General features: G+C 38.0%; 1 protein-coding gene across 1 annotated transcript in view; it reads right to left on the bottom strand.

Annotated features, from left to right (window-relative positions):
* LOC104468080 (ankyrin-2-like) overlaps positions 1-27,549 on the bottom strand; it is a gene marked incomplete at its 5' end in the record, with an annotated part of 83,103 nt that overhangs the window by 4,387 nt on the left and 51,167 nt on the right. Inside the window, 13 exons of the mRNA XM_010082090.1 lie at positions 176-340; positions 1,961-2,044; positions 2,480-2,572; positions 4,383-4,668; positions 5,956-6,238; positions 7,585-7,731; positions 8,255-8,386; positions 10,128-10,202; positions 11,570-17,323; positions 21,556-21,577; positions 23,969-24,001; positions 25,569-25,691; positions 26,818-26,943. Coding sequence (XP_010080392.1) covers positions 176-340; positions 1,961-2,044; positions 2,480-2,572; positions 4,383-4,668; positions 5,956-6,238; positions 7,585-7,731; positions 8,255-8,386; positions 10,128-10,202; positions 11,570-17,323; positions 21,556-21,577; positions 23,969-24,001; positions 25,569-25,691; positions 26,818-26,943 — 7,323 coding nt within the window. The remainder of the gene's footprint in view (positions 1-175; positions 341-1,960; positions 2,045-2,479; positions 2,573-4,382; positions 4,669-5,955; positions 6,239-7,584; positions 7,732-8,254; positions 8,387-10,127; positions 10,203-11,569; positions 17,324-21,555; positions 21,578-23,968; positions 24,002-25,568; positions 25,692-26,817; positions 26,944-27,549) is intronic.

The raw sequence follows: 27,549 nt of genomic DNA on the forward strand, positions 1-27,549 counted from the left end.
CACCTTCCCCCTCCGCACCTTTTCCTTGTCTTTATTCTGAGGCCTTTCCATCTGTAAGAAAACTTTTAAAAGTATAATTCAAAACTGAATGTTGGCATGAGTAAGATGTAGTTACTCAGTACACTGTTGGTGTACTGCTGCTTTGTACCACTGCAAGGAAAGTAGAAGATCTGACCTCTGACTGTTCACTGTCGCTCTTCAGCACAACCCGTTTTACAACTTTGGAATAGCTATCTCCTTCTTCAACAGTGACAGGTTGTTGTGGTGCTCCTTGCATTAGGACTTCCTCTTTTTCTGCGCCATCTGGAGAAACATATCGCCGGATGATCTTTCTGGTGACCTGAAGGAATGCAATAGAGCTTTGTACCAAAAGAATTAACAATAACATATTCCTTCTTATTCTCTATATAGTATTTTCTAGTAAAAGGGCATTTCTTCCCCACACAAACCTACACAGATGGTTCAGTATTCTAGTCTTTAACACACATACTCACAAATACCTGTAGTAAAGCTGCAAGTTGATGCATTCACCCTACTTAGGTTACCACACAGCAAAGCTTCCGTAAGCTTAAATTCACAAGTGGGCTCAATACAGGTACTGGAATGACTTTCTAAAGCAGTAGTTATCATGAGGAAAAGATATGCAGTATTTTAGAGAGCGGACATACTTTACAACCACACAACTGCTAGAAAACATTTTCAGGCTGGTGTTTTCAAAAAGGCTTCTGACAGTAAGAGGTTATCGGCTTGGCTGTCAAATACTTAGAACTAGATTCACAGAGGGTCTTGGACATCTACTAACCACTACTTGGATGCTACTAACCACTGCAGAACTAGTGAGCTAGAATTAACCTGCTTACGACACTAATCTGATGCTTAAGCTTTCTAGGCATTGGCAAGCCAGACAAAGAGGAGCAGAAGAGAATTATGGAGTTCAGGATGAGATAAATTTCTCAGGATGATGGGTATGAATCCCTCTGTGGATGACTTGGAGCTCTATGTTTTCATACACGTTCCCAGCCCCTTTTGACAGTTACCATCTGCTTTATCCAAAGGCTAGTTTGCTGTGATGCTCACTCAGACTGTGTCACTTATATCTGAAAGTCCCAGAGGTGGGGGTAATGCCCTTCCAGGCACGGACCTACCCAGAAGAATGCAGTCATGCTCACTCTTGCACAATGTGCCCAGGAATATTTGGCTGGGCTTTATTTTAATATGAATTCAAACATCTTCCAGAGACATGTTATCCAGCTGAGGGTGTATGATGTTTTCTTGGGAGACAGAAGATGGAGTTTGCCACCAGCAGAATGAAACCAAGTCCTAGACCAACTCTCTAAGCACTGAGTTGTCAGATAAAGCAAGGAGCACAGAGGTTGTTCTTCCACCTCCATACTATGCAGAATTCATTTTTGTAAGCATGGTCTGGAAATGCTTATTTTATGAGGCCATCACACAAACAAGTACTTCCCATATTCTTTGTGCTATAAACTGTATGTACAGATAGAAATTTATTAACGTGTTCAGGCATGGCTGAGTGGAGCTTTTGAAGATCTGAAGTCTGGATTTAGATGACTCTTGCAGACCTAGCCCTCCATTAGTTTCATTAACACGAGCAAACATGATCTTATATAAAATTGTACCGATGTGGTTTTTGTTGTCTTTTAAAAAAAACAAAAAACTTTTTCTCAGAATTGTGGATCTATGCAGAATTTTAGTTTGCTGTAAGTGGGAAAATTCACAAAATGTGTCAAGTTATAAACTGTGAAACAGAATGATCTCGTAAATCAAAATAAATCTTCAAACTTTGGAATCTCTCATGAACAGAAATTCTGGTTCCTTCCATGCTCTGCTATTGAAAATCATGCCCCTTTCCAAAAGAAAATTTGGCATGTACGTGGATGTATTTATCTTTCATTTTATAGGACAGTAAGAAGGTAGCAAGGGGCATAACTGACAGTACCTTCTTTACCACTGTGTGGCCATGTTCATCTGTATATTGCTCTTCTGTGACTGTTTCTGGTGGCATGTCAGGCATACTATCAGCCTGTATGACAAAGAACAAAGTTTTGTGAAGCAAGATCTTCATACAGGTAACTTTAAGTAATTTTAAAGTTGGTTAATTGGTTAGAGAATGAAAAAAATGAAAAATGTTAGAAAAAAAAATTGTCTGCAAATAATAGTTAGACATGCAAAGAAAAGTTATGCAACATTAGATGACTGTGTCATTTACAGGGCTGAGAAGTCTTTGTCCTCCTCCTACTGAGGCATTTCACGGAATGTAGAGTAGGGTTAGTGGTATTACTTATCATCCTCGCTTCAAGAAAAGGTGTTAGAATGGCTTATCCAATGCCCATGCGTTATTCAGGAGCATTCCAGCTTCAGGTGCAATACCAGCCAAGTGGTTGTCTTGGCAGCATGCCTAAAGGTGTTACCAGGGCCTGGTGACCACAGGCTCGTGCGATTGTTCAACACTCAGTACCTGTATGATCACCCGGCGACGAACAACTCTGGTAGTTACCATCTCGTCCTCGTCTGAGCTGGTCTCCAGCCCACCTAACTCCTCTGCCAGCTCCTAGTGGAAGCATGGAAGCAGCGCTCTGTTGTATCTGGTACTAGCACTACTTACAGGTTCTGTCTTGCTTTTATCTAAAACCATCTTGACTTCTGAAAATTTTGCCTTTAGCATTTTTTTGTCTTACCTGACTTTAATTTGTGAAACACTGATGTGGGGTGGAAGGCTTTGGCCTCTTGACTATACATTAGCTGTTCATTATTATATTGAAAAAAGACAGATGAATCTTTGTGGTACTAATTCTATAGGATTAGTGCTCTTAGGGCTCTTAAGGTTGCCAGAGACAAGCCTGAAATCTGTGGCGTGACATGGCTGCAGGTTGACTAGAAAGTATTATTAACACCAACTCTTTAATTCGTACATATTATGTATGGTTTCTGTATTATTTGCACAGAAAATTATATGAAAGCCTTTTAATCCTCCATACCAAGAAGTGCACAGTGCAGCATATAGACAGTAGGACTAAACAGTTTTAACTAGATGACAATGTATCAATAGCCTCAGCACTGGAAAGATCAAGAAAAATTAGTAAAAAGTGTTTAAGTTCTCTCTCTTGCATAGGGAAAAATTAAAAATGTAAATTAAGAGTTCAGAAGGCAAAGAGAAGCTGAGAAGAACTACCTGGGAAATAGCAACAGTATAAAAGCATAGAGGGGAAAATAAAGGGGGGGTTGTTTCTTTTTGGTGGTGCTGGTTCTTGTTGTTGTTTTACTTTAATAAAAGAACTCTGGAGGAAAAGGAGTACATTATCCTTGAGGGCAACCTTTCCTACAGCAGCCATTGTATTGAGTCCTATTGCAGCTCATCTTTCAACATCTGCGTTATCCTTTAATATTTTATATTCAGCCTTTTTCTGAGATCCCAGAGGCAGATCTCTGAAACTCTTCATTCTAGAGGTTGGTACATTTGGCAGCATAAACAGCAAAGAAAGCAAGCCCGTTTCTAGGGAAATGTCAAAACAGGAAAGAATTTCTGCTTAAGCAGAACTGTGCTTTCTGTGCTCTAACTTCAGTGATAAAACGGATTTCCTGCCCAATTATGCCTTCTCCTTTTCTTCCACTTAGAACAGGCAAAGAAAACTGTTTATTCTTAAACCTGGAACTTCCAAGTAATTTAAATTCCCCATTGAAAGACATATAGTGGCTTTCTTTTATTGCTTCTTGACATCTTCCCTCTCCAAACATTGCAATGAGGTTCCTTTGTCTTACACAACCAAATGACCTACCTCACGGTTTTCTTCTCTTCCATCTCCTGTCTCCATTTCTCTTTACTGCCTGCATGCTACAGAAACACCATCTCAAGTTCTTTTCTTCTGGTGCATCCTTAGTATTCTGCAACATACATCATGCTGCCTCTTTTCCAACTCACTAACTTTGCAGTATTTTTCATGTCATTCTCCATGCTGCTCTGGGCTAGTCATGCCTTTCATCATAAGCTTTTAACATTATTACTTTGTCTTTCATTACATCTGTTTTTCAGCCTTCATTTATACGTGGTTTCTTTCTGCACCCGTTACTTCCACTAGTTCTCTCTCACCTGCATAGACACAACTGTCACAGACCAAAGGACAAATAAGGGTGGCAGAACCAGAATTACAGTCTAGTCTTTAGGATCCAGGTTTTGCTTCAGCTTTAAAACCTCTATACAAATGATAATAGCTCGCCCTTATAAGCACAGAGGAAAGGAGAAAAGACTCAGTTGCAGATGGAGATCAATTAAGCTGATTAAAAATATTCCCATCTTAAAGACTGAGCGAGACATAAAACTTGTTCTTCTGTATCAATTACTTTGAGGCAAAGTTGGTATTTACCTTTTCTAAAGATTCCTCTTCATAGCCTCTTCCAAGCTTTTCTGTCTGCTCATCAGTTGACTCCACTATCACCAGACTAGTTCTTCTTGGAGAGGAGTAATCCTGGTGGAGCTGGGAGTCCTCGGGCTCTTGGATGATGGGAGAGTCACCTCTCTGAGCAGATGATGGGGGCTGTGGGGATGGTATTTCCCTCTCTTCTTTTGCTGCACTGAAGTGTGCAGATTTTTCACTTGCTGCCTTTCCAGTGACTGGTGCTGTAGCCTGCTCTGTTCCTGGACTTGTGGCACTGTGAATTAGACAGGTTCAAGGAAAGTTACTACTGTGCAATCCTTTCCAATTTCCATAAATGGAACATTATGCACTGATTAAATATTATGATGTCATCTGTCATCTAGCAAAGTCTAGAAATAACTGATACTCATTGACAATAACCACAGAGCAACCAATCTGGCTAGGAATCCCTCGTCTTCCTGACATAAGAAAATCTCCAAATGGATGTCCAAACGTTGCACCCAAATCTGCAAAACTTGGTCTTTGTAAAGGACTTACTTATATGAGCTTGGCTGTCACTTGTTCCCTCACAAATGTAAATCTTATTGTCTCAAATGTATTCTCTATTCCTCAAAAAACATGAATTTCCTCATGCAAATCAATAAGAAGTATTGGTATTTTTGCCTATGAGTGCAACATACTTTACCTTAGATGCTGTTTTCTGTCTCCCACACTCTCTCCTGGGTGTTAGGCATATCGTGAGCAAAAGAATCCTCAACTGCACTTTGACTGTTTGGAGCTGCACCGCTACATCAAAGCTAATCACTACCAGGAAAATCACTTCTTTGGAAGTGGATCATTTCTATTTTTCTAGCCTATCAATACCTGAATCAAGCCTCTAGAGTTCTCAGCGCAGGCATGTGATTAGAGATGGAGGAGGGAAAGAAACTTGATCCTTTTCAAGCTCCTTTCCAAATGAAAGCAACCCCAAATCAGAATTCAAGGCTTCGCTGTGGGCATCTTCTAAATCTATACTTTATCATGTGTTGTTCCCTTAAATACTTTGGTCTTGTCTGTATAAAACCATGCTTTTGTTCCTTTGGCCATCTGAAACTTACTTTTAAAAATCTAGTTGCTTACATGTGGTTATAACTTTTGTAAGTAATAATTAAGTTCGAAAAATTTTGCCTCAATTGAAAAAGACATCCTGAAGTTGAAGAAAGGCCCCTCTAGTGTTAATTCCATTAAATTTAACATTATTTGCCATCTAACATATGAAAAATATATACACTTTGGAAAAAACCTCGCCTCTACCTTCTTCCTCTTTTCTTTCATATGTACTAGACTAGATTATTGCTTTATGTTGACAGTAACAAACTGACTTTCTCTCTCGATCCTCAAGTCTTCCTCCATATGGATTAGAAAGTCAAACCTGCAGAAGGATCTAATGAATCCCTGCGCACAGTTGGAGGAAAATTTTAGTGAGTTCTTATGTTTCAAAGAAAACTGTAAAATCCTCTTACTACACAGAGAAAAGATAATCGGTTCCACATAGGTTTTATTCTTGTCTTTTGACACTTACAAATATCCATGTTGTAAAGCAGATGGCTTTTCTGGCACATCTTGGGGTTTCCCTGAGAATTCAGCTTCTACTTGTTCCTTATGTGCTTGTCTCAGGAGCTCAGCCATTGAGACTTCTGCCTCACTCCTGGGAGTACTGTCCTGAAAAGGAGAATAACTGACAGACACGTCTTCCTCAGAGACAATGGGAGGGTGTTCAGTTGGGTCACTGTCTTTAGATGTTCTGTGTTGTTGTTCTTGCTTATGTCTTGAATGGTACAGTTCTTCTTGCAGTACAGAAAAGCCTTTAAAAAACAGAGAGATGAGAAATGTCATTACAAGTCTTACTAGAATACAACAAGTCCTTTTCATTCTCCATGTGCATTTACAATTCCTGGATGGAACATGTTACCTAAAATTTTTAGACCTCTTGAGTGGGAGAGGACGTAACCTCTCTACGTAACTGAAGGAACATTGGATTACCACTAGTGTTGCCAAATAATGAATCTTTACAGTTACAGGCAAAATTAAATTTACTCAGAAATTTACCTAGAGTAATTAATCTTGAAACCCTCAAAGGATGAAAGAAGATTCACAACAGGTTTTTTCCAGCAGACTAGGATAGGTTTTAGTGACTTTTTTCCCCTCATTCATTATTTATCTGCTTATGTAAAAAAATAACTGCACAAGTATGGACAAAGAAATCAATACAGGACTTGGTGCAAGACCTAGCTAATTTATGTGCTTCAAGGCATGTAAACACATCCACCCGCCCCCAACCCCTAATCTCAAAGCAGGAGTTCTCATTCTGAAAAAAATGTAAAATAACATATACATTTCTGTTCCACAGGCTATTAGTCACAAGCTTGGGCTTTTGTTTTTCCTTACTAGCCCCTTCACCAAGAACCTACTGAACTCTGAAGAATAGCTCGGGGGAAAACATAAGTACTTGTAATTAATTTGAGCAGGACATGGAGGTTAACATTCTAAACTAATCAGTTGTGGTATTAGAATTCTAATTATAGCAAATAACCTTTTATTCTTACATTATCCTAAAGATGGGATGCTTGCAGCTGTTTAATACTTTACCGAGCTGCTAGTTCAATACTAAGTTAAGGATGTAAAAGTATCACTTCCACAAAAGATAATTTTATATCATGTAATTTGGAGGTATTTCTTTAGTTTACAGCCATTGATGTAACCTACTGAACTTTTAAACTTAAGAAATCCAATAGCATCATAGCAGCAGAATTACAATATCCTGGATACTTGAATCCAAAGGTTTTTCCAAAGCATGGAGTAGTTTTCCTTTTATGAATCTTGGTCAAATCCTAATGGAACCTTCTTAGCTTTTATGAAAGTATTGTATAAGCAAAAAACCCCAACAAACTGGGCATGAGTACTTGCAGTAGTTTCTGACAACATTCCTTCATTTGCTTTATAAGAATCGGCTAATGCAGCGACCTTATACCTGGTGCAATAGTGACCTGTGGGATGTCATGCTTGCATTCATCCATATTATCCGTGCTTTCAAAATTAGATTCTAGTGCTCAGTCATAAGAGTTAACAGATCATCCTATTCAAACATTTCAGAACAGAAGCTAGTGCTTAGATGAGATAACCTGAGCAATCTGGATCAGGAGGCATTTACCTTCACTGTGGTCCAATCCTATTGTTTGTTCAATTTCCGCATACGTGCGGGTGCCGTGGACCTGCATGGAGTCTATGCCGCTGGTCTCCATTAGGTGAACAATATCCATTCGGTTGATTTTTGTGAGACATTGGGTAAGATTTGTATCTGTGGCATTAGAACAACACCATGTAGCTGAGTTAAGAATTCCACCTGCCCTCTCCCTTCTGTTTTCCATATGAAGGACATATATAGGATACTGAGCAATATAATATCATATAGAAAACACAGATACATTTAGAAGCACTGCTACGTAAAATCTAAAATTAACTGAAGGACTGCCTGTAAAAATTACGACTCATTTTGTTTTATGCTTTAACAAATTTGTTTAGTTTCCCCAAACATTTTTCTGTTTAGGAAACAGAGGCCTCAGTGTTTTTCCGCTCTTACTTTGCTGTAAGATGTTCTTGCCTAGCTCTCCAAATGAACAAGATTAAACTAATTTTCTCTGAGAATCCTGTGATATACCATGTTATACAGACAAGCTTAAAAAAAAAATTAAGTACAACCTATGGTCATCCTTTCTATAGCCTAAATTTTACCTAAATTTTCTTTTTGTGATTATAACACACATCTGTCACCTCAACTAGCAAACTGGAGACAGTTATATGCACTGTAACTGGAAACAAACCTGTTGCATGTTTCCCATCCCTTTCAAGCCAGTATTTGAGGAGTGCGTGGCTCTGGTCTTGAAGTGAATTAGGATTTTCAATTCGTATCTGGTGAATTTGCTCTTCTGTGAAATCCAGTTCTCTTGCTAGCTCTGCAAAAGGAATCAGTCTCTGTAAAAATGTCTTTTTAGCCTAATACGTATTTTACGGCTGTCAGCAGAATAAGTGGATTACAAACTTTTCTGAAAAGAAATTCTCTTTGCTCTAATGTAGCTTGTGTTATATAGAGAGACAGTGTTAAACAGTAAGTTCATGACAAAGACAGAAATGTGTTATGCCTGGAAGTGATGGTCTGTGTAAGCTTCTATTTTTTGTCTACCATTCCTGGCTCTCAGAGGCAACTGTTAAAATGGGTCATCAAATGAGGTAAAGCCATGGAGAAATTGTGAGATTCCTACTGTTATTCCTGGTCTCCAGATTTCTGCTTTCACAAAGAAGGATTCATATGCTATTACATTGTCATTATTGCTATAGTGGCATGGACTTAATTTTGGAGGGTATAATGTTTTAACAAGAGGGAGGGAACTCTTAACACCCAAACCCTGGATAACCTTATTTCCAGGCTGGCTTGTCCACTGGTGCAACTGTAAATTTCAGCAAATATACAGTAACTACCCATTAGATTCAAATCCTAGGTAATCAAGTAAGTTTGAACAAAAAACTACTACTTTATCCCCCAAAGTAACATTTGACACAGTAATCTTTACTGCAATCAATCATTACCATCATGTAAGACAGGAATATTTATGCAGGTCTATCATCTTGTCCTCTCTAAAATTCTATAAAACATTCATGTCTATTTTGATGAGCACCCCTTTTTTTTTCTTCTGGTTTTGTGTTCAGAACTGTCTATTCATTTACGTAAAATTTTCATCAGATTCCCAATCTGTTACATTGTGTGGGTTCAAGTCCTACTGATTTCAAGATAATCTATGTTGGGGTGAATGATATATGCTCCCAGTCTCCAGTATGGAGTGAAACAGAGGACAGGAAAGGAAGAGGTGAGTAACACAAGCAAAAGTATCAGGGATATTTTGTATATAGTCTGAAGATACTTATAAAAACAGTATAGATCACAGTCTTCGTTATCAAGGAGTTAACATTTTTTGTCTGATATACAGCTCTTTAACTCCTAGAGCCTTGCTTATTTTCAGGAGTGTGGTACTGCTCTAGGGATACAAAAAAAGGTAGACCTGATGGGGTTTTTTCACAACAATGTTTTGTTGGATTGCAGAGTTTGACACAGAACTGAGATTTCTGCACAGCTCTTTTTCTTTGTAAACACTTGGTCTGATTTTCAGTGACAGACATCTGCATTTCATTTTGTATTACTTTCACTTGTCCCCAGTAACTTTGTCTCAGATCTATTAAAGCCACAATATTAAAGTGATGGTTACAAATACATCCCCTTTTATGCCTTTTTCCTCAGCACAGTTCTGTAGAAAAGAAGCTGATGTCAATTATCCCTACGGTCACCTTCCAGCTCAGGAGTTCTAGAACACAGATGATGTTTATTTATCTATTCATTTATCTTCTAGCCAGAATTGTTGCATTTTGCAAGAAAGAGTATGATAACATATGCCAGCTCTTTTGTCACCCTCTCATCCTGGGACTTTTCCCTCTGGAGATGCCACAGCAAGTGCAGGGAACTTACCTCTGCATCTTAGTTCTTAATTAATAGGCTATAGGAATTTTAGTAACCAGGAGACAGTAAGATACTGAAATATTTCTATAAAACATCTTCAGATAATCAGGAAATTGTTTGAAAGAAGCATGAAAACAGTGAGGAATGCTTCACTCCTTTCTCTGTGGAGTAGATGACATGCATTTTACCTGTCCAGCTGAATCCAAGATGATCAGCAATATGGGCCAGTCTTTCCTCTGTCCTTTCCTGATCATCCTGTTGATCTAAAGGTCAAAGAGAGCCACAAGTTGCCTTTTACAAGTTAAAAATCATTTTTGTAGGTGATGTAGCCCAAGAAGGGAAAATGCTTTTTTTTTTCCTACTGCTGTAGTCTAAATGCGGACAGGCTGTTACAACTGGGTAACTAAAGTAAGGATTGTAAATCCTCAGGTTAAAAAAAAAAAAGGGCAAGCTTGATTTTTTCAAAAAGCATAGTATCTATATTTTCCCTTTGAAAATCAAGCCTTCATGTGAAAAACTATACAAGGACTGAAGCGTCTACTGTGCCTATTTTGGCCAAGCATTTTATTCTAAACTTCCTTCTAACATTAATTGAAGACATTAACTAAAGTCAAGAACAATAATTTTCCATGCCTCCTTAGTAAATGCCAAGGTTGAAAAATTCATCTGGACTTCTGATTATGTTCTTTCTGTAGTAGGCAAAGTTGTGTTCAAACAGTCTATGTAGCACTTCATATTATGGTTTGTATTTGAGATATTGTTAATTTAAGTGACTTTGACCATTTCACCTAGGGAGCGATACAAAATACTTACAATGAAGGCAAGGAAAAAATGAGATGTTCATTCACCAGTCTTCATTTATGTCAGTAACAGTGAGACTGACTGTTCCTCCCAACCCCAAAGCTAATTTGAGAATGGTAGAATTTGAGTTTTGGTTTTCCCTGAATGCACACATGGGTTGCAGTATTGGAGATTCAGAAAATTGCTCAGTGTTAATGATATTTGCATGTTTCCTTGTAGCTACTGGATTTCCATCATGGCTACTCAGAGTAGTACAGGAAGTAGGTGAGAGAAAAAACAAACACCAGAAAACTTGTACTAAAGTTACTGTTGACACAGAATTTTCTTGAACACAGATGGTCAAAAAAGGAACATTAAAAACTTCTGCAGATTTCTTTGTGTAATAACTCAAAAGAAAATGGATTTGCCTGTCTCAGTTTCAGTCAGTGCTCACATATTTTATGGTTAGTAAAATATTAATAGTTAAGAATAGAGCTAGGGAAAGCCAAAAGCCAAAATGCGCATTACCTCAGCCATCAGGTTAATGGTAAAACAATACATAGTTTTAGAAGTGTTTTTTGTTTATTAAGGTAACACTTCCCATAAGCATCCATGGTTTGCAATCTTGAGATTGTTTCACAGACAAGAAAAATACAGACACAACACGAAAACCAAACACAGCTCACAGGGGAAAAAAATACACAACCAACCACCAAAAGCTTCAAAGAATATGCCACGCACATTACACATATGTACAAACATACACACACTCACGCCAAAGAAAACAAAAAACAAAAAAGTTTAATTCATGACATGCGTCGCACAGGGAATCCCAGTTGTTGGCAAATACCTTCAGCATGGTCATGGACATTTTCATCAGGGATACGTTCAATCTGAGTCTCTACAGACTCATCCCAAATGGGTCTGGTGTCAAAGATGTCTTCAGGAACTGACTGCTGAGTCTCACTGGATGGCACATTTTCAATAACTGAAACTTCTAGGGCGCTACTGCTTTCATCATCTGAAACTAATTCTTGTTCTCTCTCTGACTGTGTGAGTCTTTCCACTAATTTAGAAGCTTCATCACTAATTTCTTCAAAGAATTCTATGGAGTTTTTGTAAAGGTCGAAAAAATGTTCCTTACTTTCTTTTGTGGGACTAAAAGCACTGTGGGAGGCTGTAGTGCTTCTGCTTTTAACGGGCAACCGTGATGAAAATACCTTGGGTCTTGCTGTTGTTGCCTCATCCGAATCTAGCTCAAGATTCATCTCTCTCTCCCTCTCCCTGGTCTCTGCTTCTGCCTCTGCATAACTCCTAGCTTTTATTGAACGCTTAGTCTTTGGGTCCACGGGGATACTTGCATCAGATTCAGATTTACTTCGGGTATCTTGTTTCATAGGTAGTTTGCTTGTCACGTCAAGAGCTTTGGGTGACTCTAGCTTGTGGACAGATGTGTCTGTGTGTGTATATTGTTGTTCAGCTTTTTGGAAAGCTGCTTTGACGGGAATTTTAGACTTTGGTTTTGCTTGGTCATCTTTTCCTTCACACTGCAAACTGTCTAGGAAGCTGTCTGTGGGAAGGCTCTCGTCTTCCGATTGTTGCAATAATTGTGATGCAGCAGCTGTTCTTACAGGAATTTTGGATTTGCTTTCACAAGAAGGCACTCTCTCCATTAGAGCAGTAGGGATTTCAATCACAGATCTCTGTTCCTCTGGTGAAGAGTCTGGGGACTCATCACCCTGTTCAGAAGAAACAAATCTAGTGACTTTGGAAAAATCTAATTCATCTTCTACTATAGACTGCTCAGGAGAGATAGGGCAAGGCACCTGACTGCTATCAACCATGTCAGTCTCCGTTTGGGAGAGGGGCTCAGCTTCAGAGGCAGCAGTTTCTTTCTTTGGTGATTTTGAAGAAGCTGAAATACCCATTTTAATCGGAATTCTTGATTTAAGATCTGCTTTTGTGGTGCCTATGCTGGCACCTTCAACTATCATCTCTTCTGATTTATCACTAGACTCAGATGCTGGGGGTGAATATTTCAATGTATCTTTTTCTTGTATATCTGAGTCCTCCAATTCTGAAGGTGAAAATGAATCTGGTGAGCTCTTTAGCTTAGAAGATTCCACCTCTGCTGCTTCATTCACTTCTTCAGATAAAGAAACTTCTTCCTGAGGCTGCTGCCCCATTTGGAAGAAGTGAAAGCTTTCATCTGGATAGTTCCTTTTGGTCATGTCAATGGCTCCACTTCTAGTCATTTCAAACAACTTTCCCTCCTGAAAAAGAAAAGGATTTTGTTCACTAAGTGGTGTCCCTTCTTCAGTGGGTGTTCTGGCTGGTGTTGTATCAGGTGTTGTGCCTTGTGATCGCCTGTCTACCATCAACCCAAATATCTTTTGTTCCTCCTCTTTCACTCGAGCTTCAAAAGCTTCATCATCTTCACGTATTTCACTCCACATGTCAGAATCCACATCAGTTTTTGTGATTACAACTTGACTGATCAATTTCTCTGTTTCATCCCTTACATCCTCAAGGGCAGATTGATCTGATTTTGTGGAATCTGATGCTGAAGACCCTTGTGACATTTTCTGAAATGCATCCTCTGGTTTTTGCTCTGTTTCCTTATCTACCTCCTCTGAAGAGTGATATTCACTACCTGTGTCTCTCCTAAGTAAAGTTTCACCAGTCTGATCTTTTCCTTCTTCAATATAAGAGCTTTCCCTAGATAGCAGATTTCTGCTAGATCCTACCTTACTTTCAGAGTCGGTAAAGAAATGCTCAGAAGACACATTTTCATAAGGGCTTACTATATAAGGAGCACTACTTTCAGCAGCATCTGCTACATAACTTTCAAGTTCCACTGTTTCAGTGGTAAGTGATGAATACTCTAGTAAGGGTTCCTCAGCATTAGTGTCTCTTTGAGATGTTTCAAAATCAGTATCTGCTTTTGCCAAAGCAGAACGGTCAGTGGTATCATCTTCAGCCAGTTTGCCATCTTGTGGTACAGAGTACTCGGTGGCACTGTGTCCACAAGAACTATCATCTACTTTTTCAGACACAGCTCCTATAGCAATGAGATGTGTGTGTGTTACCAAGGCTGTGGTTTTGACATCTTTTTCAGTAGTATCATGTTGCTGTAGTGATAGTGAAGACTCGACATGAACTTCTTCTTGAGAACTGTCACCAATGGAATGACACAGAGTACCCCCAAACTGTGTGACTGGGGCATTGGGACTAATTGTCTCACTGTCATCTGTACTGTCACATTTTGATTCATCAGTTTCTGCTGATGCACAACCATCAGAATGACAAATGCCTGATTCTCTTGTGGAAGCCTTACAGCTGTCCCCAAAGATAAATTGTTCCTCTTTGTCATCTTCTGTTGGCTTATCCTGTTCTGCTTTAACTGCACCTATCCTGGAAGAGCATTGTTTTGAATCAATGGATTGAAAACCTGCTTTGTCAGGGCTAGAACTGGAGTCAATACTGGATGGTGATGGTGAGGGTGGCTGCACTCGTATCACAGGCTCCATTAAGAGGCCTGAGTCTGCTTCTTTTTTCAGCTGTCTCAATTCTGCCTTACTTTCTGAAGAGGAAGAACTTTTTCCAGATTCAGCTGAAGACATCACAACTGTAGGTATATCTTTTTCTTCTACAGCTGTTGACTCTGGTTCTTCAGCTTCATGTGCAGCTTCTGAATCAGCAACTACAGAAGATTCATCTTGCTTACTATCCTTTTTGTAATCTCTCTTCTGTTTTGCTTCTTGTTCTAATTCATCAAACATTTTGATTTTGGTCACCATTTTAAACATCTCTTCTTCAGGGGTGAATCTCTTCTTTGGTTCGCTTTCTGTATCGTCCTCTGGTTCTTCACTGACCTCAGGGATCATGGCTGGCTTTGGTATGCTTGACAGTGTCTGTGAGTCTGCTGTCTTAGGTGTAATTTCGTAGCTAATTTCTTCAGAACTAGGAGTTTCAGGTGAAAGAGGACTTTTCCCTGAACTCTCCATGAGGGATGTTTGCTCTACACTATCATCATCAGCACTTCCTTCGGGGTCACGGAGAATCCTGGAACGCACTGATGCCAGCTCTGGGCAGGTTTCTCCTTTGCTAAGAACAGACTGAAGAGGAGCCTGCCCCAAAATAGCAGCCTTCACTGTTTGTTCTACAGGGCTACTTTCAAGAGAATCACGGCAGGGAGACTCTTTCATAGGACTGGGCTCCAAAGAATCAGGCGTTTTGTGTGATGAGTTATCTTCTAGCACTGGGCTTGCTTCCAAAGAGTCTTTATGACTTATAGCCAAAGAGTCATCTGCAACTGGGCTAAAGCTTTCACTATCATGGCTAGCAAGTGAAAGTTCCAATTTCTGGGGACTTCTAACCACAACACGGCGTTCACTGGTTATATCTTTTTCTTTCTCTAAAGCAGTGTCATGTGTTTCAGAAGACTTAGTTAAATGTGCAGTGGTTCTGGATTCTTTATCCCTGCAAGTATCTTTCTTAATGGAAGCTGAGCTACTCTCTTTATCAGCCTCTCCTTCAGAGGCTGTAGGTATAAAGTCTTCTGATACATGGTCAGAATGAGACTTACTAGTCTCAGGAACAGCATCTAGCTGTTCTTCAGTAATACCTTTTTCATCTTCCTTTGGAGGGAGTTCCTTTGGAGAACATGTTTCTGCTGTTGTGTGTGCTCTAGCTGCTCCTTTAGCTTCTTCAATTTGCCCATCGGTTTTCTTTGGTGAGAACGAAAGGCTTTCAGGGCTTGTTTCTGGAGTCTCTGCCAGACCCTCATGCTTATAACTTTCCTCAGAGCTGATCTGAGGGGTTCCGTCAAGTAGGCTACCTGGAGAATCAGCCACACCTTCATGTTTAAGGCTCTCTGAGCTCCCATCAAAAGCAGCACTTTGCAGAGAAAGAGCAGGAAGGAATCCATCTTTCACACACTCTGTGGGGAAAGCAACACTGAAAGGACTAGTCAGTACTTGCTCCAAGTTAAGCTCTCCCTCCTCTGTAACGGAAAGGTGTCGGAACTGTTGATATTTGTCATTATCTTCCAGTTCTTCTTTAATGACATCGGAAAAGTCTGTTGAGGTTTTTCTGTCAGGGCTGATCTGGAAGTCGGTATCTCCTTGGTCATCAGAAGTCCTGCCCTTCACAGCTGCTGTATCTTTGGAACTTTCATCATCAAATACTGGAGGGAGAGGTTCAGGTGGTTTTTTGCTGCTCTGTTCTTTTACCTGGTCTTTACCTACAGTTTTCTTGGTAATTTCAACAGTAGAAATTTGCATTTTTCCTTTTTTTGGTTGCAGCTGCTTCTCTGCTTTTAATGACGTGCTTGGTTTGTCCTTCTGTTTGTCTGTCTTGTGGCTTGCTACTCGCCTCGTTTCACTTTGTGATGAAATTGTTTTTCTCCGGGTTGTTTCCTTCTCAGGGAGCTGTTGCTTCTGTTTGACAGATTTGTGCTCAAACAGTCCAGATATATTCTTGGATGGATCTTGACCTGACTGGAAGGCTTTCATCAGTTCACGAACTGACATTGTCTCTTCAAGTCTTTCTGTCTTAGAAGAAGGTGAAACAGGCGGTTGTGCTTTGTGTGCTACTGGTTTTTTGACTTGTACTGGTCTTTTAGAAGCCTTTTCTGCAGTGCTTTCTCTTGTTGGAATTCTGACTGGTAGTTTTGACCGTATTTTTTGTTCATCTTCCACTCGTTTCTGAAGAGCTTTAACTTTATCTTTTATTGAGCCGATAGGAGTTTCCTCTATAACAGGGGATACAGCCTTAGCCTCAGGAGCAGCTGTCAGTGTTAAGCCAGGTTCCTCGCCTAGTGACTTGTCTGAAGTGAGCTTCATTAGTCCTGGTTGTTCTTCACTGATGTGTATCTTGCCTTCCTTTTGTTTTTCCTTGTCTCTTAATTTTGTCCTAACTGGCTTTTTTATTTCTAAGCCTGGCTTGTGTTGCTCCTGTGGACTTAGTGTTTCAGTTGTTGTAGATTCTTGTCCTTCTTTTTCAGAATTCCTGCTTATTACTACAGCTTCAAATCTCTCTTCCACTAAATCTTCTTGTAAGCATTGTGGCTGTACCTCATGAAGAGAAACATATGTTTTTAAATCCTCTGTAAGGTAATCTACCATTCCTGTCATGTCTGATTTCTCCATTTTTGTTGTCTCTTTGTCTACCCTGACTTCTACACAGGTAGGTTCAGTGACTTCTAGAGGAGCATTTCTTCTCGCTTCTTCAACTTCTTCATCACTGACAATGACCCATTCTTCTACAAATTCTTGTCTGGAAGGAGACTTCTGCAAAACATGTTCTTCTCTGGTATAGGATCCACCTCTCAGAATTTCATTTACTTTTTCTAAGTCTTCTTTCACTCTTTCAACTATTTCAAAAGGCTCTCCTGGCTCTTCTTCAGTGGGTTTTCCAAGATCTCTCACTTTGATGGAGCCTGATCTATCAGAAGGGTCAGTTGTCAAGATGGCAGTCATTTTGATCAAATCTTGTTTCATCTCTGAAACTTCAGACAACAGGTCTGGACTGGCTAGGACAGGGACTTCATTAACCAGATGGCTTTTCAGGATAGATGTTTCTGTAGATTCTGTCTCGTCATCTTTGATGCGAATGAAAAACATTGAAAGTAAAATGGAAATCAAAAATAGAGATTGGAAAATGTAATCAGGACTGAAAATGACAGTCTTTGGTTGCAGTGGTAGGAAGGTCAACAAAATGGGCCGGGAATGATGGATCCACAAGATCTGAGGGTACGAGAGCAAAGCAAAGCTAACAGGAAAAAAAAAAAAAAACAAACTGAAAAGGAAAATGGCAGGAAATAACTTGCTTAACTTTATCAATATAGCACAACCACACATACATTATCAAAGCTGTAACAAACCAAATCAGGACACCACTGAAAAAAAACAAAACATAAAAACAACAACAAAATTTCAAATTAAAACCAGAAGAAACACAGTGAAGTTACACAAAGATAGGCATCTCAAGATTGTTCAGATGTTACAGATCAATGTTCAAATAAAAATAAACAAGAAAAAAAGGGGGAAAGCATTAGAACTGATTGAAAGTCAGATTTCCTCTAAGAGAAAGCCAGTGTTAGCAAACTGTCAGAATAACATTGGGTTAACATTTTTTTTTCTTGATTACCAAAATAAAAAAGTTAAATGTAATTCTGCAGTAATCTAAAATATAATCAAATATGTAGCAATCTGAATCAGCTGCAAACCGGCATTTCATCTAAGGGGATTTCACACCTAAACAATGAAACAAACATTCTTTTGTTTAAGAGGCATGGTCCTTTCCTTGGAACATCCTCATTGACAACTAATGAATTGACTGAGGAAAGAGAAGACAGAGAGGAAAAAGAGAGATAATAAGAAAAAACTGTGAATCAACTTAGAAGTGATTTCAAGGTTTTAAAAAATGTAATGTATGGCAACCAAAAGTCAGAGACAGTCACACTAGACACATACATACAATTTATGTAAGGCAAGTTATTTCCATGCAAAGCAAAGGTGTTGCAAATGCTGCTGGGTATGTAGCTTCAGTTAAAAAACAATAGTTCTAAAAACTAATAATATAAATTAAAGATACATGAAAATACTGTAACACATACTGTGGTGAAATATTTGTCTAATCTGTGCAATCAATAAACAGTAAGCTGGATATAGGTAATTCCCATTATGCTATAACTGTCTGCTGGGAATATTTAATTTCAGGAAGGACTACCAGAAAATGTACATTGAACAGAATGAAACACTGGACGACTGAAGCCAGTTATGAGCAGATTGCAGTGCTTAGAAATTATAATTGTATGTTTTTCTTGTAGAGGTAGTTCATCACATAAAACTTGACACATTTCTGCACCCCACTCTAAAAGTCGAAGTAGTAATGCAAATAAGGAGAACCTAAGCAATACATAATTATCTGTATTTCACTGTAAAACTAGCCATTTTCATACGCTATTCTCTTGTGTGTAATGAATGCTGCATGTTTGTCCCGTACATTAGTTATAACCAGATTGCTGGGGGTGATTTTGGTGCTGAAAATTTGGTATTTGGGATTTAGCTGGTTTTAGCGTGAATTATGTAGTGCATACTGAAATGCTATCTAGAAATTTTGCAGATTTGTAATTTATGTTTTCATAAATATCAAATGGATTGCTATCTCACTGGCCAAAGAGTTAAGTTAATCAGCCCAAAGCAAAGAAGCTCCAGTAGGAGGAAAAATGCAAGGGCTATTCAAATGGTGTGTGGCTGGTAGCAGGAAGGCTTGTGGGGGTTCAATGTGGCCTGGCTAGTTAGCAGAATGAGGAAGCAGTGGTAGAATTAATACTAGAGAAAAATAAGATAACTCCTAAACTGTAAGGAATGGTCAGTAGGTGTCAGTAAATGCAGCTGGTAGACTGCAGGAGAAGGACCTTTCAGGATAGGTGGAGTAGTCATTAACATCCCAGATCAGCACTCTTCTCTGCCATGTTACAAGCTTTTGGATATGGCGTGGTTGGCATCTCTCACACCTGCACTGAAGTGTTTCTAGCTTGTATGACAAAGCTGTTCATTCTGCTAAGTGAGGTGAGTGTAGTACAACTGTCTTGATGGATGCTCTGGGTCTCACGTAACTTAAAAACTAAAGCGCAAATGTTTGTTTCTGAGAAATTTTTTTTTAGATTGGTAGAACAGCTGAAATAGAAGATGCTGATAAAATATCTTGGTTTATTATAGTGTCCTAGAGGTTTTGTTGTTTGATTTTTGCCACTTGTTTCTTTTCTCAGTGGGAAACTGTTTTGGATTCAGCAGAGTGGACCTTGAATCTAGGTACCTCTAATTGCTAAGCTCTTCTGGGTCATATTCTTTCTCACACACACTTGCCCTCATTCTTTTGGATTCTTCTCATGAGACCCGTTTACTTGTATTAACTCTTCAGCAGAACAGGAAGGAACCAACTCTATGGCCAAATGATAAAGCCTATAACACACTTTTTTGAAACACCAGTTCTAATCCTGGTTCTGGCTGAGAGCTTTAACATCTATTCAGGAAGGTCAATCTGGCAGTATTTGACATGGCTGAGATTTTCTGTGTTGTCTCATAGATCCATTTCTTTTTATGTAATTATTCCCAAACCAAGGACATACACCTGTGAGTCCTAGTCCTTACTGAACAGTACAACTGCCGGGCCAAAAGAACACTCGCTTGTGTATTACCTATTGCCGTTAGAAGTTACTCAAACTAAAGAAGACCATTAGCAGAAGTACAAGGGAACTGGACTAACTGCCTGAAAATAAGTTGCTTGGTTGTAAGTGTATTTTCCAGCAATTTGGATATCATGATGTGAGTCATCTCAATGGTTTTTAAGGAGGGACTTGTTGGTCTCTTTCATGTTTGTTAATTATACTTTTAACGATTCCTGGGAACAGTGTCTCTCACTCTGCTGCTTGCAGATAATTCTCAAACTAATTCTCCATGAAGCCAAAGGAATAGGTAACAAAACTGAATTCCTAGCTGACTGGTATTTTCATTAATCCAGTTTTAAGAGTCACCAAAAATTCTAGCTCTATGCTATGCTGAATTAAATGAGTCTGTGACAGCCACAACTGAGCAACCTCACCCTGCCACCTTCCTTAGGGTAGGTGTACTGCACTGAGTAAATAATTACTTGTCAAAGGGAGCATTCAAGCCCTTTTTCACCTGCCTGTGTTACTGTTCTGTTGAATTCACCTCCCATTTCCCATAGCCAACATGAGTCATGGGACAAGTGAAATTCCACTCTGCTGGCTATGCTACAGTGTGTCTTTTCCACCTTGATGAAATTGGTCGTCCTGATGTAAGTAATAATAAATTAGAGCAAATACCTGATACCAATAATGTCATTAATCATGGTAATACTATTTCCCATCATGTTATTAGTGATTTTGTCACCCTGATGTCTTTTATTCTCTGGATGAAATATTTCTGCTTTAGCCAAAGGAGGCTATAGGGGGGTCTTCAGGATCATGGTGCTGTTGTCTTTACAATTAAACCATGTACATAGTACATCAAGAATATATAACCCTCAAAATGCAATGTAGAAAAAAGGCAAAGCATTGCACTTTAAACTGAAAACAAGACAGAATTCATTCTTTTCCTAACCAAATTTAAGAAATCACTTCATTTGAAAGCAGTTCTTATTAGAGATACTCTTCAGACTGAATATATATTTGTTTGATTTGCATTTTCATTAAATTAGATCTTTGGCATTGTGAACCATTCACCCTCAGCTTCCAATAATAACAACCTGAATCTGTATATACAAAGGGTATATATGCTGTACCAAGCTGAACAGTTATATTTCCAGTCATATTTCACCACAGTAAAGGTGGGGGGGAAAGGGTTAAACAGCCTGATTACTTCAGACAGTATCACTTTTTTGCATGCTTGTATTTCATTAGCTTAATGAAATATATTGGGGTATTAATTATGCTTTCATTAAAAATGATACTGTCATTTATCTCAAACATGAGGCAAAAATGTGTATCAACAAACGGACAAAACAAAAAATGGAGGGATGAGCATTCATACAAGCAAAATAGCAATAGCGGGATCACTAGGGATGTCTAAGGAAAGTAAATGCTTAGATGAACTGTTTTAAACTGTATTACTTGTTAATTTATATATTAAAATGTATTTAATTGGCTAGCTGCTTTGGTATTACATTGTTTTCAATTACATTTTTAAAGTATTGATGTTATTAGCGATAGCAGTTAAAGCTTAGCTCTTTCATGCTTATCTTTATTCTTAACCATCTTTCATACAAACTGTATTATAACATCTTCCAAAAAAAAGAAAATCTTACTTTTTTCTGAAGTCATATCAATCTGGAAGAGAAAAAAGGAGACATTTTAAAGTTCAAATATAATTGATATATATAAAGTCACTAGTGAAGTAGTACAGGTTGAATCAAATCCCCTAGATTTATGGAGACACACAGATCCATTGACTTAAATGGAACCAAGAGTATATTTAAAATACTGGTAAAAGCATGACTTAGTTTATTTAGTGTTTCTAATAACAGAAAAATGGTTATTTTACTACAGTTATAGTCACTAGTAGATGTAAAATGTTGCAATGCATTTTCTTTAAACGTGACTACCAGTACAGAGGACTCAGACTTTTATATTACTGGGTAGGTTGTTGCATTGTTCTTTATTTATTTCTTCTTGTCTAAAGCAAAAAAACTCCAGTATGGCCATCCGAAGGCATATGTCCCATCTGGAAGGCAACCAGTATGCTTTATACATAGTTTCACTGTACATATTCATTCTGAGAGCAAGGTTTGTGTTTTTGCCTCTGTGCTTTGTGATGATGAAAAGCAGGTGCAGAAATGACTGCAGGCTTGCTACTGCCTAAGGCAATAACTAGACTTTGATGCTCCTAATAGCTATTGATACCTCTAAATGGAATAGTTTTGATTTTTCAGAGTGTATTTGGGTACAGATTGAAAAAGCCATATGATTTTGTTAGTTAAAGGAAAACATAGCCCTTGCCAAAAAACATCAGAAAAACAGTGTCAGACTACGAAAATTCAAGAAGCAACTGTTTGAAGTTGCCTTGTAGTTTGACTTTTTTTTTCAGTTCTGCTAGCACAATCATTTGTCCACACAAGCAAAAAAAAAAAAAAAAAAAAAAAAAGATTTTTGCTGTGTAAATTTGGATATGCAAAAGTACCCAAAGTTAGAAGTAGCACTAAAAATGTAATTTCCTATACAAACTTGTGGTGGTAGGATGACTGTGAGGAATGCAAAAAATTGGCTATGCAGTAGCGTTGATACAATATACTGTGTATGTTAAAGCCTCTAGCATAGTTTTTAGTGAGTGTTGAAGAAGTTTTACTTGTTTGAAAGTATTCTTTATAAAGATAAATGCAATATAATTGTCCCAGTTAAGATTATACTAATTCCTGCTTTTCCATAAACTGTAAATTAACACAAGTAAACCACTGGCAACACTTACATGTTCCCACACGCCTTGCAATCACTTAGGCTCACATTATTAAACTTCACACGTAGCAGCGTGTATTGCTGATCCAGTGTAGTATGAATTCCTCTGATGCACAGATCACCCTACATGGTAACCTAGGATCCCTAGGATACTTTAATTCCCCTTACTTTAAGTTCCTCTGAATCAGTCTGGAATTATGTCAGCACACTAATTAATATCATTAACATAAAAACAAATGAACTGAACAAAAAAATAATTTAAAATGGAAGGTGATTTTAGTCATCAATGAGCTTGTCTTTTTGTCCTTCAGTTTCTTATATAAAAACATAAAAAGTCATCAATGTTTGGAAAAATAATTTTCCAATATTCTCTACACTGCTTTTATAAAACATAGATTTCTTAAAAACAACTTTTGAGGACTTCAGTGGGAATGTATAGAGAGCATTGCAGAGGCTAAAAGAATTAATTTAGTGCTTTCAGTATAAAATTGAATGATCACCTGATAAGAAATGTTAACTTCTGAATTAATATAGTGGGAATTAGCTTAAAACCTTTGACCATGTTTTCACTTGACAGTGCCTATATTTCAGCACTGAAATAGGAGTGGTAAAAATTTTTGTAATGATAATAAGAAACTGCTATCCATGCAACAAAACTCCTCTGTTTTGCAGTTCATGCAGTTCAAGATGTCCATCATCTCTGGGGAGCAGGCTGTTCTCACAGTGCTGGCACTCTGACTCGTTTCTAACAGCTGAACATCATCAAAATGCAGGGGTGCTTTTCTAATGTTACTTATTCATGTAGATGTCAGACCTTAAGGAACATCTACAACAGCCAGAATGGGGCTGGGAATGCAAGGGGAGTTGGCCACATTTCTCCATTAAGATGCAATTCAGTTTATGCTAAAGATGAAAACTCTACACCTTTTACTTGAAGTAAACTTTCTTGTAACTTTGGGTTAACACTGATTCTGTACTGGACTTCTGTATTGTGTTTTGAAAGCAAAATGAACTATTATACACTCCCAAAATCTGTGAATCTGAATCAGTAAAACCTTAATTTTAAGATAAGGAAAGTTAAAGTCAGTAAATTCCAAAAGTGAGCCTGTGCAAGATCCTTTTAACTGTACTCCTCATCATTGTTTTGTAGCACCATGCTAATGATCGAGATTCCTATTTTACTACAGACTTAATTTTCCAAGCTATATCGGGTAGTTGTATTTTAGTAGCATGCATAAGCACAATAGCATGCTGCTATAGCAATGTTACCTCTTCTTCTTGTTCTTGATCTGATTCTGATTCCTTTCAGTTCCAAAATGCCATGCAAAAAGAGAAGGGGAAAACAGAGCAGGCAAAATGCAAATTTTTTTTAGAAGAAAACAGTAGAAAAAATAACTTGTGACAACATTTATCAGGAAAGTAGAAAATGCAGTAAGGTTCTGCAGTCGATGTCAAAAAGCCACAAAACTCTAAACCGTCAGTTTTGAAACACCAAAGGCTACAGAATCAAGCCACAATCAAGCAAACTACAAACAGAAAAGTTGCTGCTGGGTGTTAGAATTCTAGTGATCCTTATTGGTACTGAAAACTTAAAATATATACATGCTTTTACACCCATAAATTAGCATTAATAAATACTTTAAATAGTTAAGACACTTATCCATCTAAAGTGAAAATATGCCCAGACGTGTTATTTTTAAATTATACAAAAGTGCTATAATAAAGATTATATTATATACTGAAAATGCTGATAAAAAATGACCACCACAGGCAAGACTTTGGTCAAACAGACTAATACTACTAAAAGGCATGCAGCTCCCAGTGTGTCAAGGACTGTGAAAAATCCTGGTTCACAGAACAGCAATAAACTGACTCTTTGCAACAAAACTAGTGCTACTTCATATCTGATCTCACTTAAACAGAAACCAAGGACACTCCCGTGATTTATGAGAATAGGGATGGTCCCAAGTTTGTTATTTGTAAATACTAGACTTTTCCTCTCCTTTTTCTGCCCTTGACATTGGACCATTTTCTTCCCCAGATACATTAATAACTGTTTTAACAATATTCCAAAGAAAGCGCATTTACATGCTGTGACATATTCATAGATTCCTGAAAGCTTTTATCAGATGTAGGAAGAAAAATCAGTGACAAAAGTCAATGCAATACTAAAATCTAGTCTAAGAAAATATTTTTGGCACTGCTATAAACTTTCCAAATTCTAGAGCTCAACTATCCTACATTTTTATCACTATCACCACAGATAAACAATTCCGTTAGCTAAAAATACTATTGCAAAGCCCATTAACTTCCAAATCGGCAAATTAAAAAAATGACAAATAATTTTCAGTCCTTCTGTACTTTATACCTTAAAAACACCATACGATCTATAGACATTATCTTTAAACTTTGTGAATCAAGTATGAACAGTAGCTTCATCTCCAGAGAGGTGTCACAAGACAGGGCTAGACAGTGTGGGAAGTCTTTAGCAAAACAAAAATGAACCTAGAGATACTAATTGAGTCCCAGATCAGTCTCATCCCTGAACAGAATCTGGGTAAAATTTCTGTATGAAGTAAAATTATCATAGGTCTTGTGCAACACCAAATGAAACCATGGGAGCTACATAGTGCAAACTGGATTTTCATCTCCCTTCTGTTATCTCTTCTGAGTCCTCAGAAAATATTTGATAACATCTTTGAACACTGACACTAAGAGTACCAAACCCAAGAAATTGAAAGCCCTTGGGTGGTATTTATTCTTCTTTAAAATACCTGACTACAAAGCTTTAACAATATTTTGCCTTCCTACTCATTTCTTGTTAATATTATAATGCTGAATACTGTAGATAAGTATAATTTCACAGTACCTTTGTGTAAACAGGTAAAGTGATGTTTAAATTACATATGGCTTGATGAACAAGGCCTCTTGTAGATTTTGGCTCCTTCATGAATGATAATCGTCCACAGGGTTCTTGAGTGGTATCTCGCACCTGGTAGAGCAAACATACAGACATGTGATTTGTTATTTTGCTGTTTGCTGTATGATCTACTTATGCCACTCAGACCCTTAGTTATTTAGCAGAAAGAGGCTAGATGTGGGAGAAAAAGTCCATGTAGACAAAAACAAGGCATTTCTATAAAAATGTTTTACGTAATGATAATGGTGTACTCCACTGTAACTGGGATGTCCCAGGAGAAGGAGAAGTTTGTAGGAAGAGGTTTGCAGTGTCCTCTGAATCTCTCTCTCCAGAAGAGAAGGTGACGGTGGCTTGGTGGCAGCAGCCCTCTCTGCTGCTAGCACAGACCACAGTGAGAGCGCTTTTTCACATCACTTAACTGCTCCCTGTGGATCTCATGAATGACACAGATGAGCCCTGTGGACCCTGGTGTTCATGTCACTGACTCTATAGCTAGGGCTAAAGCATTAGCTAGTTTTGGATGAACAAAATTTTTTGTTTTGGCTCATTTTACAGACTTCCCTACTCACATGAAAGTTTTAAAAATAGGATGGTAGAGTAATATACACTACAGGGATAAAATCAGGTTACAGTTGTGAATTTATGAAAATTACATCCTTTTTTTGTTGTTCTCAAAAATGTGGTAAAATCATAACTTGATATATCCAAAAAGGACCCATGCTTTTCTTACCATACCCCCAAGGAAGGATGATTGTTTGAGGAACAGTTATATCTGTATTTACAGCCATATGCATATTTACAAGTGTAGGGTACAATGATCATATTTTGACAGATTTCTGCTAATTCTACAATGTTTTCTGACACTTCTTGCAGTTTCCACATTGTTTCCTGTGACATACTGCAACTTGATACAGAAAAGTAAACAAGACTAACTTAACCATCTCTTCAGATCATTAGGCAGAAAGAACACTGTGGACACATGTATATATAGCAGAACACAAGAGCAGGTAATTATATTTAGAGAAAAATTTTAGGTAGTCACTTCCATACATCTGGTCATTTTGACTACCCAAGTCAACACTTAATACGTTATCACAAAATAATTTGGAACTGTTCTTCTGTCTGCTAAGCTTATTGTAAACTCAGAATTGGACAGAAATAAAAATATAATCCATAGCGCATGTTATAAGAAGGTTACCTTAACAAACAAAGGAAGTCTGTTTTCTTTGAAGGCAAAAAAACTGAATATATGATGTTGCCCGCTCTTTGTTAGTGGCACCAAATTGCCAAAGCAGTCAACGTAGATGGGTTTTCCTTCTAATACCTATTGAAAATGAAAAAGAAGCAAAGCAGAAATTAATCACAGTGAGGTGGTTAGGATTTCTTCTTAAGCAGATACATTAGATTCAATCAATTTCTTAAATTGCTAAGACTTCTCAGCATTTACAAGGTTTGTTATGTACAGTTACTTAAAATCTGTAGAAACATTTCAGATTATTAAATTCCAGCTGGAATATACTGTTCATTCAATAACAATAGCATGACACTGTAAATGACAAAATGAGTGTTCAGTGTTATGAATCTGGGCAAATTCTCAATCTATATTTTATGTTGGATTTTTTATTGGCTCTAATTTCAGCATACTTTGCTAACTAACCTGGGCTCATCACAACAGTCAACCAACTATTTTCTTCAATCAGTTTTGACTGGTAGGATAATAAGCCAGTCTGGGAATACCATGAAGAGGCAGAGGACCTTTTTACCCATGCAAAAACTTTCTAAATTAGATTACCTATGTGTTTAATCTACTTGCAACAGTCTGTTGCAGCAAGCAAAGATAGTGTACAGCAGTAGACTGTATTTATTTCAGCTGAATTTGTAAAGGCCAAGAGCTTTTGAAAGCCAGGCCTCGGGTATATGCCTCTCTGAA

The sequence above is a fragment of the Pterocles gutturalis genome, unplaced genomic scaffold (genome assembly GCF_000699245.1).
Source record: "Pterocles gutturalis isolate BGI_N339 unplaced genomic scaffold, ASM69924v1 scaffold14044, whole genome shotgun sequence".
Taxonomy (NCBI): Eukaryota; Metazoa; Chordata; class Aves; order Pterocliformes; family Pteroclidae; genus Pterocles; species Pterocles gutturalis.